The sequence below is a fragment of the Belonocnema kinseyi genome, chromosome 7 (assembly GCF_010883055.1).
Source record: "Belonocnema kinseyi isolate 2016_QV_RU_SX_M_011 chromosome 7, B_treatae_v1, whole genome shotgun sequence".
NCBI classification, from domain to species: domain Eukaryota; kingdom Metazoa; phylum Arthropoda; class Insecta; order Hymenoptera; family Cynipidae; genus Belonocnema; species Belonocnema kinseyi.
The window spans coordinates 69,497,535-69,512,392 of NC_046663.1; the positions used below are offsets into that span (position 1 = coordinate 69,497,535).

The 14,858-nt window shown below is 29.4% G+C and overlaps 1 protein-coding gene across 1 annotated transcript in view; it reads left to right on the top strand.

Annotated features, from left to right (window-relative positions):
• LOC117176320 overlaps positions 1–14,858 on the top strand; it is a 556,505-nt gene that overhangs the window by 426,313 nt on the left and 115,334 nt on the right. The window contains exons 9-10 of the mRNA XM_033366539.1: positions 8,526–8,817; positions 13,001–13,146. Coding sequence (XP_033222430.1) covers positions 8,526–8,817; positions 13,001–13,146 — 438 coding nt within the window. The remainder of the gene's footprint in view (positions 1–8,525; positions 8,818–13,000; positions 13,147–14,858) is intronic.

Here is a 14,858-nt window from a genome sequence, read left to right on the forward strand (position 1 = left end):
GTTGCCTATCATCCGTCTTCCTTTTGTAAAGCCTATTCGATTCGGTGACACTATGTTTTTCCTCAACTTCTTTCTCCAACCTCTTCGATAAAACATTTACATGTAACTTATACAATGTTAGCATCCCGGAAATGACTGGGAATTTAGTTTAAAAATTGGAAATTTGCTTCTGATCCTAGTAAAATTTAAGTTTTCAATATTTTATTAATTGTTGTCAATTTAGAAAAGGGATTTCTACATTATCTAAGTGTGTTTATTAGATTACGGATGTATTTACTTTTTTACGAGTCATATTTCTTAGATTTTTCAAATTCTCAACTTACTCCAATTTTGCAATTTTACCGTGACAACCCGGGAAATTTCCGGCTTTTTATCAATTAAAAAAAAGCTTATACGATTTACTGAAGGTAACGGTCCTTGAGTCTGATTTTATAAATTTTTATCTATATACTTTATAAGAGAAACAAATTTTTTTTTCATTATGAGAAAAACCACTTGCAATTTTTTTTCTCTGTGAGATTTTTTCGCTGACTTAGGTTTGATAATCGGATTGATGATATTCCAAATATACAGACACAATTTTTTTCTAGATTTTTTCAAAAAATGGAGTTATCACGTTTTATTCGTTTACTCCCCATTTCTTCCTGATAAGGAAATCTTTGGCAGGGAACGGGTATTTTTTAAAAGAATTATAATTCATATTTAGAAGAAAGCAGTTTAAAAAATCCCTGTTCCTAATCAGAATTAGTCCCGATTTAAAAGTTTCGTCTACCAAATTAAAAAAAAAAGAAAGCACTTCAAGTAGTTTTCAGAATTTTTCTGAATTTTAATATAAAATGCTATTACATTGCTCGTTCCGATTGTTTTCTAGTTCAAAATTCAACTATATGCGGTTTAAAGTTAAACTCGTTTGTGAAAACTAAATTTTTTGTTTGAAGATTCATAATTTTATTTGAAAATTCATTTTTATGAAAATGTCACTACTTTGTTGAAAATCGTTGTATTAACTAAAAACTTAATTATTCCAGTAAAAAATTGAACTATTTGGCTGAAAATTCGTTTTTTTTTTTAAATTAAGAATTAGATTTTTCATTCAGAATTACATTCAACTAATTATTTTCGGTTGAAAGTGTATCTTGTTCGGATGAAAATTAAACATTTTGGTTGAAGATTTACATTTCTCATCTAAAAATTAAACTACTTGTTTAAAAATTTTTGTACTTTATGAAATATTTGTCTTTTTTTAGAAAGTAATCTTTAAAATGAAACATTCATCTTTATGATGGGTATAAAATTGCCCTTCTCCAATTAAAGATTTATAATTGACGTTGGAAATTCATTAGTTTTGTTGTAAATTAATGTCTCCAACTGAAAATTTGACTGTTGCGTTTTTGGTAGAAAATTGATCTTTTCTAGCTCAAATTTAACAATTGGTCTGCAAATTTGTCTTTTTTAATTGAAAATCCAATTATTCTATTGAAAATTCATAAATTTTCTTTAAAAATTTATTTTTTTAGTAGAAAATGATATTTTTTTAAGTTGAACTCCTTGTTTAAAAATTTAAAAAGGAAATTTTTTGTCGAAGATTTAACTATTTCGTTGACAATTTTTTGCTGGTTTGGTAGAAAATTTTTTAAGCTGAAAATGTAACTACTATTCCAGTTGAATATCCCATAATTTAAGTTAAAAATTCATTTCCTTGGTTGAACACTTATTTTTTGAACATATATTTAATTATTCAATTTTTGATTGAAAATGTATCTTCGTTAGTTGAAAATTCATCTTTTCTGTTTAAAAATTCAACTACTGCAGTAGAAGATTCATTGTTTTAGTTTTAAAATCATCTGTTGTGTTTTAAATTCAACTATTCCAGTTAAAGATTCATCATTTTAGATGAAAATGTATCAGTTAGGTTGAAAATTAATTTTTTAAACTAAAAAGGCAAATATTCCATTTTCCGTTGAAAATTCTTTTTTTTTTTAGTACAAAATTCAACTATTTGATTAAATATTTGTCTTCTTTAATTGAAAATTGAAGCATTTCGTAAAAAATTAATCTATCTTGTAGAAAAGTGGTATTTGCTGATCGAAATCGAAAAGTAGTCTTCTTGTTTAAAAATTCTTTTTTTTTATTTAAAGTTCTACTATTTCAGTTGAACATTCATAATCTTATTTAAAAATTTATATATTTCACAATTTTGTGCTCTATTATGTTAAACGATGTTTAGAATGAACATCGTGAATTAAAATAAATGTTTGCGTTTTTCGGAAAATATTAATATGTTACACGGTGATCCTGCACGAACTTTAAATGGGGGTGACAAGAGAGGTCTTCCATTATTATTGGGGTTCGTTCTAGAACGCTTCAGAAACAATTGCCAAGAAAAATTAAAATAATTCTTAGAGCCGTTTTTTATTGTTTATTGTAATTTTTTAAAGTAATTTGAAACAAGGATTAATTTTCGAAATAAGTTATGTTTAAAGTACAAAAACGATATTTATTATTCTTTTTAACCCTTATCACTTATACCTCTGAAAAATGAGATATTACTCACATGACCCCAGCTGACTTTTTAAATGTTGTCATATTGATTGTATACATGTTTTCAACTTGAAAAAATTCACAGACGCTATTTAATACATAGAAATTAGATTCTGTTAGTTTTTTATGAAAATTTTGTTGAGATGTATAAAAAAATTCTCAAAATTCAATTCAAATTTGAATCTGAAGTTGATTTTGGGGTCATTCTAACCCCATGTAAGTGATGAGGGTTGATATAAATCTTGAATAACAAGGGTATCTTTACATAATTATTAATGTACCAACGTGTGTAAATTTATGTAAAAATACATTTATTTTACAAGATTTATATTAAAAAGAATAATTAATATGATTTTTGTACTTTAAACACGTATTCCTATGGATTTTGGGGCGCTGAATTCAAATTAAGTATCAAAAATCACCCATCACGTCATGGTTGAGGCATAACCTCAAAAAATGACGAAAAATCATGCACTGAGGCAAATAAATTTCAAAATAATGCCAATGAAGCAAATTTTCACTTAAAACATGTCGAAAACTGTGAAGGATCAACCCTTGTCTGATATCAACTTATTTAACATAACTTTACCCAACAGAACCTGACCTCACCTAACCTGAATTAACAGAAATTTATTTAACTACACCTAAAGCTCTGGAAGCATATTTTCCCAGTAGCAAATGTGTGCTACATCGAACGGGTCAACTCGAGCCTAACCTAGAAATAAATCTAACCTAGCCTAACCTAACCTAACCTCACGAAACACAATTAAACTGATTGTGTTATCCCGTTGTGTTTGCGGTACCGTTTCATTCAGCTTCGGCTTAACCTACATAGAGGTTTAACCTATCCTAACCTAACAAAACCTGACCTAACCTAACCTAACCGAATGAAATTCAAACACACGTGTAGCTATGTAAGCGTACGGTTCTCAGTCTTAAATGTGTGCTATATTTAATAGGTTAACTCGAACTTAGTCTACAAATGAATCTAACTTAACAGAACCTAACGAAATTTTGCTTAACGCAACACAACTTAACTTAAGTGTTCCCGTTGTAACACAATAAAATTTATTTCATTGTACTACAGGTGGTTAAAAATTTAGACGCACATTACTCATTTGAAGAAACTTAGAACTACAAGTAGAATTGACCCCATTTCAATTAACCTGACAATGTTTGTATCAATTAAAATGTATAAACTGTAACACAACGGGACAACACAATCAGTTTAATTGTGTTTCGTGAGGTTAGGTTAGGTTAGGCTATGTTAGATTTATTTCTAGGCTAGGCTCGAGTTGACCCATTCGATGTAGCACACATTTGCTACTGGGAAAATATGTTACCAGAGCTTCACGTGTAGTTCAATAAATTTCTGTTAATTCATGTTAGATGAGGTCAGGTTCTGTTGGGTAAAGTTATGTTAAATAAGTTGATATGAGACAAGGGTTGATGCTTCACAGTTGTCGACATGTTTTTGAAGTGAAAATTTTCATCACTGGCATTATTTTGAAATTTATTTGCCTCAGTGCATGATTTTTCGTCATTTTTTGAGGTTATGCCTCAACCATGACGTGATGGGTGATTTTTGATACCGAATTTGAATTCAGCGCCCCAAAATTCATAGGAATACGCGTGTCTTGTTACTAGATCCGCACACTTTTTTTTGTGTGGCTGTGTAATTTTTACATTCTCATCAGAGAAGGTATTAGATTTGCGTAAAATTTGACACCCCCAGTTTTTGTCAAATGTCCACGTTTTGAGACCCACTGAATCCGAAAAACAGGTTTTTACGAATGTGTGTCTGTCTGTGCACACGATACTTTTGAAAAAATTAATGTACAAGATTGCCCTTTAGTACACTCGTTTAGTGTCCTAAACTAAAGGTCAAGTTCTTTAGACAGCCATTTTGGATAAAAATTCAAAAATTGAGCACATTTTGAATATTTTTGAGACCAATTTTTTTAATTCAAAAATTCTCTGTACGGTTATTCATAGAATTCAAAAAATTAAAAAATTTGTCCTAATGACTTTTTTTGAAAAATCAAAAATTACCAGAGTTATAGCATTTTCAAAATCCAGAAAAACAAACTAAAATGAACAATTCAAGCCCAGCAACGCATGATACGAAAAAAAGTTTGGAGAAGAAAAACGTTGCTTTTTGAAATCCCTACAATATTATGATTACAACATTTTCAATTTGGTCAAAAAGTTGAAAATTCAAAATTTGGTCGTACAATAAATTTTTGAAACCACATTTTTTCAAGATGTCAAAATTCTATGCACGGTTGTTCATAGTACTTCAAAACTTAAACAATTTATCCTTCTTATTTTTTTTTATGAAAAGAAAATTATCGGAGTTAGAGAATTTTTAAAATCCAAAAAAAACAAACTAAAATGAACATCTTAAGCCAAAAAACGCATGATGTGAAAAAACGCCAAGAGAAGGAAAACTTTGCTTTTTGAAAGCCCTACAGGACTATAATAACAACTTTTTTGATTTGGCCGAGAAGTTGAACACTCCAAATTTGATCGTACCAAAAATAACAAAAAATCCAAAAATTCCATTTTTTGGTCAAACTATGCAAGATACGAAAACAAATGAAAAAGCTCAAATTGCGCGCCTTGGGAAGAACTGCAAATTAAGAATGAATCACTTTTTGATATAAGCTACGAGGAAAAATGAGACAAAACTTGTTCATCCAAAAAAGAGCTATAATTTTTGCTTTAGTCGTAAAAAATACAATTGTAAATAAAAATATTAAATTTGTTTGTAAAAACGACAAAACGTATGAACTTAAATTACCAGACAAAAGTTGTTCGCCTAAAAAGATCTATAAATTGATTATTAATTATTTTTCCATAGGACGAGTAGATTTTCTTTTAAACGTAAAACATAAAATTAAAAATTACAAAATTAACTTTTTAGAAAAAGCACAGAAAAGACGAAAGAGGATATAGGCTCCTATATAGGACCCTATATAGGTTCCTGCATTAGATCCTGCAGATGCGCAGTAGTTTTTATTTAATCGTAAAAAATAACATTAAAAATAAAAAATTATAAAAACAAGGAAATAAGAATTAGTATGATTCAATTTTTATGCATATTATGAATTGTAATGATATAGATTTATTGGAATGATACATGTTTTAGAGAAGCTTAGAATACAATTTAAAGAAAAATAAGAAACAAATACAAAAATAATCATGATAAATACAATTTGCTTTTTATTTTGCAATTTTCAAATGAGTGATCCCTGGCAGAGTTACATAAAAAATGTATTATAGTTGATATAAAATTGTTGTGTATAATGTAGAAAAATTGACAGGTTGGACAAAATCGAGTGCGAGGCACGAGATACGTGATGAAAATGTGTTTGTTAATGCCAAAAGAGTTTTAACAAAAGAGAGTTTAAATCACAAAATTACAGTTGTCGGCCCGTTCATCTTTGATTTTAAAAGGTCTGTGCTCGAATGCGGAAGAAATGCAAAGACTACGGGCGGAGTGCGATTGCCATCATTCGCGTGCCGTAGCACGGTGGTCTGGAATAGGAATTTACTGTTCATAATCGCCCACAGGTCGTATTTCTTAACGGATTTAAAAGTTTTTTTTTAGAAATGCTCAGCAATTAATTTTTAAGAGAATTGTGGTTTGCTTTTTTTCTTCTTTTTTTCACAGAGCAACAATATATAAACAAATATAGGGACAAAATTGACCATTTTAGCTTTGTGAATTTTTATCTCAAGAAAAAATACTGATAGAAACTCACTATCAGTCGGAATTATTGCACGTGCATTCATAGAACATAATTAATTTTAATAATATTTAACTTAATTATCATAAACAATTTTTATAAACAAATTCTTATTAGTATTTTTTTATCATAGAAAAAATCGTTTATTTCACGCTAGTTGTTAATATTTTTCATACTAGTCATAATTTGTAACAAAAAAATGAGTTAACAACTATTGTTTTTATAAGCATTTCTATAAACAAATTCTTTATAAAAGAGTTTTTCTCATAGCTGAATTGATTTTTCTGAACAAAAGTAATTCACAATTGTCTTTAAAGCCATTTATATACTTTAAGCTTTATCAAACATAAACAATATAGATTTTTTATAACAATTTAGTTAAACAAGTCTCCTAATCAGCCTTTTCCTCGTAGAAAAAAATGTTTTTTTCTTTAATAATTATTAGAGTGACATTTATTGCAGTGACTAACCAAGGAAATTAAATAAAGAATGATTTATATGATTGTTATAATCAATTTTTGTAACAAAACTATGATTTATTTTTTTTACATGCAAAAAGGACGGTTTTCCACTGAAATTATCCGACAATAAACTAACAGTGATTCCAAACTTGTATATGGGGCATTAAATAATAATTTGCGTAATTGTTAATAATAATTTTAAAACAATGCGTGACAGTTTGCTACAGAAATTGTTATTAACAATTACGCAAATAATTATTTAATGTCCCATATCCAATTTTGGAATCACTATTAGTTTATTGTCGGATAATTTCAGTGGAAAACCGTCCTTTTAGCATCTAAAAAAATAAATCATAGTTTTGTTAAAAAAATGGTTTATAATAATCGTATAAATTATTCTTTATTTAATTTCGTTGGTTAGTCACCGCAATAAATGTCACTCTAATAATTATTGAAGAAAAAAACATTTTTTTCTACGAGGAAACGGCTGATTAGGAGACTTATTTAAATAAATTGATATAAACAATCTATATTGTTTATGTTTGATAAAGCTTAAAGTATATAAATGGCTTTAAAAACAATTGTGAATCACTTTTTTTCAGAAAAATCAATTCAGCTATGAGAAAAACTCGTTTATAAAGTATTTGTTTAGAGAAATTGTTTATAATAATGAAGTTAAATATTATTAAAATTCATTATGTTCTATGAATGCATGTGCAATAATTCCGGCTGATAGTGAGTTTCTATCTGTATTTTTTCTTGAGATAAAAATTCACAAAGCTAAAATGGTCAATTTTGTCACTATATTTGTTTATAAATTGTTGCTCTGTGAAAAAAAGAAAAAAAAAAGCAAACCACAATTCTCTTAAAAATTAATTGCTGAGCATTTCTAAAAAAAAAACATTTAAATCGGTTAAGAAATACGACCTGTGGGCGATTATGAACAGTAGATTCCTATTCCAGACCACTGTGCGTAGGTGCGCTCAAACTCTCCAGCTAAGCTTTTTTATCAAAAGAGAATTCACAATCACAAAATTGACGTGGTGGATGTTTTGAGTCTTAATTTTAAAATGTTTGCGCTAGAATATGCGAAAATATAAAGACCGAGCGCATAGCGCGAGGTAAATGCATAATTGAGTGCGAAGCGCGAGATAAATACAACATCGAGCGCAAAGCGCGAGAACCAACAGTCGCGCGCCCTAGGCGTGCTCAAATCTGCGAGCCGCGTGCGCAGCGCGCGACGAGGGTGTGCCCACGTGGCGGGCAGATTTTTTGAATACATTTAAAATTATGTAAAAATACACTTATTATACAAGATTTATATTAAAAATCATTTCTACATTTTAAACATAATTTATTTCGAAAATGAATCCATTTTTTCAAATTACTTAAAAAATTTACATTAAAAAAAGCAAAAATAAAAAACGGCTCTAAGAATGATTTTAATTTTTTTTGAAATTTTTTCTGAAGCATTCTAGAACGCAACCCAAAAATAATATAAGACCTCTCTTGTCACCCCTATTTAAAGTTCGTTCAGGCACCCGTGGTTGATTTTAGTTGACCGATAAAATTAAAAAAACTTGATCGGGAAATAACCGGAAATTAGAAATCGTCCGCCGAATCGCTACCCAGACATTATCTGTGCCTATTCCTTTAGTTCTTTCTCCCCATATTTCCAGACTTCATTTCGAATCTCATCTACACTAGGTTGATGCTCTGTTTTAAAAATGTATATTTAAATAAAAAATATTTCGGACCTTTTTTGTTGCAGTTTCTTCACCAGGAAACTGTAAATTTCCTCAGTGGTTAACAGGGCATGGCAGTGGCGGCCTTACGTGGCACACTTTAGATCTTGGAAGATCATACACATTTCATCCTCACAACGCGTCACTTCACGTGACTAGATCTAATGAGAGTACATCGAGGATCGAGGGTGTTTCGATGGACTTTCAGGACATTTCTGGCCAAGAGGAATATTATGTGAAAATCCTTTGCAACTCCATCAAACATCCGAATGCTGCGGAAACCATGAATATGATCGTGGCTCATTACACGCGCGGATGGTGAGTTTAATCTGCCTTTTTATTATCAGAAGACCTATGAAAAAACTGTGCAATTAAAATTGAATAGCAAGCTTCCTAAAATGGCTTGGCATTTTCGAAAAAGAAATACAATCAATAGTGTCTGCCACTAAACTTCTTTTGTTTTGAATATGAAGCTATTCATTCTAAAATCACTAATAACACGAGTATGATTGAAGAAATGTTTTTTTCTCCAATTTTTATACGAAAGAGCAAAATTTACACCCTTCTTGAATTTTTATTTTTGTCTCGCTATATGTCGCCACCTAGATGTAACGACATACGCTTTCAGCATTTTTTAAAGATGTTGTAGGTTCGTGCTTTTTCTGTAAAAAATTGGAAATGAATAAATGCTAAGATAAGCTTTTTTCCTAAATGTATAAAGACCAGTGTTGAGAATTATAAAACATATTTTTTTATATATATCGAAGGGTGAGGAACTGAAAAAATTTATCAAAATGTCGGAAATTACAAAATTAATTGTGGGGGCATATCATTTCTGAGATATATTTGACTACTTTGGCGTTAGAAACTTTATGTATTTCTAATAAAGAAATATAAAATATGGTTTATTTCATAGCATACATATTTGATATTTTACCTAATTACTTGATAACGTCCACTGAAAGGGATCATCAGCTATTTTGAGATTATGTTTCGTGGTTAAAATTATAGATACATTTTATTTGTATAGAAAATTCTTTTTCCCAAAACAATTTTATTATTTAAATTATACTCAAGCATTTATTGCCAATGATTTAATTTGTTTTTTGTTCTTTGTCAAATTGACACATGTATTTGCTTGGGCTGCGGAATCGTATGACGTCGCACCATGTGTTTTGAGCCATGGGGGCGCCACGGGTTTCTTTTCAAAGATAGACTTTTTCAATTGATATTTTGTCACTTTTTAATCAATTATTAAACATAATCAAATAAACAAAATTAAGTTTTATATTTACATTTTGGTTCTTTTTGTCGAGAATTTTACAAGTTTTGTTGAACCTTCATATTCGTTCTTGTCGAACAATTTGATTCATCTTTCTTTGTTGAAATGGAACTTTTTCTTGAAAATTCAACTTACTTCTGAAAAATTCGTCTTTTTAATTTGAAAATTTAATTGTTTTGTTGAATATTTAACTAATTCGTTAAAATAACATCTTTCTTGGTCCATGATTCAACTATTTTATAGAGCATTCGTCGTTTTTCAAAGAAAAAATTCATTCTCTTAGAAAAAAATGTATCTTCTGTGGTGGATAATAATTCATCTCTTTTGACCGAAATTCTTTTTTTTTAATTCAACTACTTGGTCGAAAGTTAAAAATTCGTTTCTTTCGTACAAAAGTCATCTATATTGACTAAAAGTTTATCTTCCTTAGTTGAATAAACAACTGTTTTGTAGAAAATTCGTCCGTTTCATCTGAAAATTCAACAATTTGATCGCTATTTTTTTCCTTTTTTTACTGAAAAAACTTTTTTGGTTGATAGTTCAACTCGTCTGCTTAAAATCTCTAATCTTTGGTTGAAATTTAACCTCTTTTCTTGAACCTTTGTCTGTTTGGTTAAGAACTTAAATACTTCGTTCAAAAGTTTGTTTTTTTCTTGGTTAAAAACTAATTTTGTTGTCCGAAATTCAACGATTTTTTTTCAAGTATAATTGTTTATGGTTAAAAATGAATTTTTTTGTTTCAATATTCGGTCATGTGATGGAACTAATTTGTTGAAAAATCGTCTCTTTTTTGAAAATTTCAAATATTTGGTTAAAAATTAATTTCGTTCTTTGAAAATTAACTTTTTTATTGAAAACTCAAGTGTCCTATAACTTGAAGTTGTAATCTTTTGGTAAAAATTGAATTATTTTTTGAAATTTCCATTTTTTTATTAAAAAGTCATCTTTTTTGTTCAAAAATTTAACAGTTTTGTTGAAAATTAGTCTTTTTTAAAAAATACTGCACCCTATTAGAACAAGAAGTATTCTTTTTTTTGGTAGAAAATTCTTCCATTTTGGTGAAAATTCTTCTTTTTGTTGAAAATTCAACTACTGCGTTGAAATTTAATTTAGAATTAATTTTTTTAATGAAAATTCATCTTTTCATCTTTCTAAATTAAGCTTTGCTAAAGCATTCTACATTATAGCTCGAACACTCAGCTCTTTTTTTTGAAAATTCATATATTTTGTAGAAAATCTTTCTTCGTTGAAATTCAATTATCTTGCTGAGAATGTAGTATATTTCGACTAAAAAACTTTGAAATCTAAAGCGTTTTATATTGAATTAAGCATGGTATCTACATTAATTTTTGTTAGAAAGAACGTATCCCCCTATTTTCGCGAGAAATCAACCTATTCCCCCTGTTTTGTGATCATTCAGGGTGGCCGCCGAACTTGGAAATCGGTAAAACCGGTAAAACCGAGGAATGACTGGGGATTTAATTACACCGAGAAAGCCGGGAAATGACAGTGAATTTATTTTTCTACCTGTAATTTTACAACTTTAAGAAAAACATCTGTTCAACTGTAATGTTATCCGTTTTTAAAAAATATTAGTTAAACTGTTATCTTTTTTAGTTATATCATTCAGTTTAGAATGCTTATTTCGAAAATCATCTACATTAAAAAAATTCAATTTAGATTTTAATTTTCAAGCTTACATTTTAATTTAAAGATTTTTAATATGCAGTTTAAAGAATTAAAAAAATTAAAAATTAGAAGCGCTTGAAATCGAAGATTTTTAATAAAAAACATTTTGTGTTGATTTACTGTGAATATAAATTAACTAATGATTTTTGGAATTGATCTGTACTTTAAGATTTGAACAGTTTCCTAATTCAGGAAAATAACAATTACTCAATATTTAGAAATATCCGACTGTTCATTTAAAATTAGTAATTATTAGTTAAATATTAACAACTGAAAGAAAAAACTAAGCTTTGAATGTTAAAATATTAATTGCTTTATTAAAAAAATTAAATTGTAAGTCATATTGTTTAATTTTGATATTGAAATAACAATTGAACACCTATTATCCTTAGAAAAGATTTATAAGTTTTGCAAAACTTCAAAATAAATAAAAAATTTGAAATTGCTTAAAATAGTTTAAATGAAGTTTCGGCGCGTGGCAACAAAATCCGGCTATTCTTACCAAAATTTCGGTGTACATAGCCTACAGCCTAATTCAAAACAAAATATAGAATTTGCCAGATTTCGGACAAAAGTTTAAAAACTTTTTAAGAATTTTAAAAGGTTTCACAAGAATAAAAATCCTTTCCTAGGAAAATTGAAAAATATTTTTTATTTTGAAAAGTTAATTTTAAGTAAATATTTTAAAAAGGTTAGAAAGCTTTAAATAATTATAAGAAAAATGAGTTTGGAAGATTTTAAGTAAATGTTGGTAATTTGGCAGAATTTAAAAAAAAAATTTCGGTAAAAATTTGAATCATTTTAAGGAATGATTAGAAATTCTGAAAAAGTTTCGAAAATAATTTAAAATTCGAAAAAATGTAAAAAAACACGCGGATGTTTCGAGGTTATGAAATAAAATTTCAAAGCATTTTAAATATTTTTAAACTGTTTAAAACACAAATAATTGCATCTTTACTTTGAGAAGTGTTCACTTTATAAAAAGCAAGTAATCGTTCAATTTTTAATTTTCCTATTGATTCTTGAGCATTGAGAATGATAACGTGGACTTATATTTTTGGAACTGAATGTGAATCTTTGAACTCTACAATTAGTCAAAGTAAAAAAAGCTAATTTGTCAGTTTAACTGCATTTAACTCAAATTTGTGCAGTTGAAACGTATTCGTAGCTTTCATTTTATACCTGTAAATTATTAAACATATAAATACCAAATTACTGAATTAAAAAAATTTAAACTTCAATTTAAAAAATGCTAAATTCAAGAGTTCCACTTTGAGTGCTTTTATTTACAGCTTAGTTTTCATTACTTCAAATGGAAAAATGTTTACATTTAGAGTTCGATTTTTTTTAATTTCATTGAACGTGAATAATGTTTGCAGTCCGGGGAAACCCCCGGGAAATGACCGGGATTTTTTTTCATTAAAATGGCAACCCTGGATCATTTTTGGCTGCGAAGTCTATACTTAACCACTCTGAGCGTGTCAAGTCGAAAAAAAGTAAAAATTAACGGAAATATTTTGTCTTTTGCAGCCGAAGCGGATATGTATGCATGGCATTTTACAGGAGGGATGGTCACGTTGTGGAGCTGCAAACGGGAAACCCAGTTTCGAGACCGGAAGATGCGTGCCTTCCTGCACACTATCAACCACGCAGCACTCCCTACCTCACTTTAGTCAGTGAGTATTCACCAGTTTTCAAAAAACTCTGCATGAAGCAATTTAACTGAAAATAAAACGACATTTCAATCAGCGAAATACAACAGAATTTTTTGCTGTGAATAGGAACAAGCAGTTCTCAGCACGAGAAAATGTAGCCGATAAACGGAAATATTCCGGCGAATCTATTCGATTAATTAATTACGCCGTTCAATTCAACGGAAACAAACTTACCATTGAGGTGTATTTCAGTAGCGAAAAGGCAGCAATTTAAAAAAAAAATCCGGTGCAATTATTTTGCTCGGTTACTTGGACTTTGCGAGCTTGAAGTAAATTATCGACTCTGAATACTCGCATATTCATTAATTGGGAAACAATTAAGGAAATTATTGCGAATTATTTCCATTAATTGGAGAAATTCTATGGACAAACCTTATGGTGGATTTAAATCGTAAATACTTGCATATTATTTAATTGGAAAATAATTTTTTAAATTATTGCTAATTTTCTTAATTTACTGCAGAATTTAGTGGGCTAAATTCTCTTGACTGTTGGTAATGAGGTACAGAAATAACACTTTAATTTTGTCATTAATTAGTGATACTGTTTAATAATAATAACTCCATACAAGGAGAATTTTTTTAATTACTGTAGATCTGCGAAAATTCTACTTCTTGTATACTAAGATCGTAAGAACAAACAATTTTGCATTTTAAATCAAATAGCAACCAACTATTTGTGCAAGATACCAGGTATTTATTCTAAAAATTTCAGTCTTATAAAAAAATAATCCAGCCATGTTAGGCATATCGAAGTTTTAAACAGCGATGAAAGTAAAATTTCATGTATTCCTGATTAATATGGTCCAAAAAGACGTTTTTGTACATTTTATTTATAATCGTCAATATTAAGAGAATCGAGTTGAAACTCAACACTTCCGTTTACAATTGGTCATAAAATAAAAATCAAAAATCACTCTTTGGTGACGGTATGAGAAGACGGCCAGATACCAACTTCCATATATCACAACGCTGCTGAAGGCTGGTGACCTTCTCAGCATGAAAACAAAAACAAACCCAAGATGACTCTCTCGGTTCCAGTTCTACTTCCCCCCTCTCCCAACCCTCCCTTATTAACTGAAGTTTTTGGTGGGGCTGACGTTAGAACTACAATCTCCACCATATGACGATTTGATACTTAACTTTGACATGATTTCGACTCAGAAAATAAACTTACTGCATAAAGGTGTTAGTTGGGCGTATAATCTAAACAATGAATAATACAAACTACAAAATAGCCTCGGAAAGGACTGGAACTTTTAATGACAAAGGCATGCACACGGAAAATCTAAAGGTCATATTTCAGGCGACGAATGGACACTGGGTGTTTGGAATGCTAGAGGAGTAAATGATCTCAAGGTAAAAGAATTGCGTGAAACTATGGACGTGAAGAAACTAGATATTTTATGCGTGCCCGAAACAAAGAAAAAGGGATGCGAAACTAAAGACATAAAAAACGGCCTTCTGGGACGCTTTGAATAACACAATAAACATCTGAGAACATGGGGACAGAGTAATTCTACTAGGAGACATGAACGGTTGGGTGGGCATCCAAAATCAGGATACATAAAAAGTATTAGGTAATTTTGGGGATCCAAGAACAAACTATAACGGAGATAAATTAGTTGGTTTATGCTTAGAAAGGGGTCTGTTTATTACAAATACTTGGTTTAG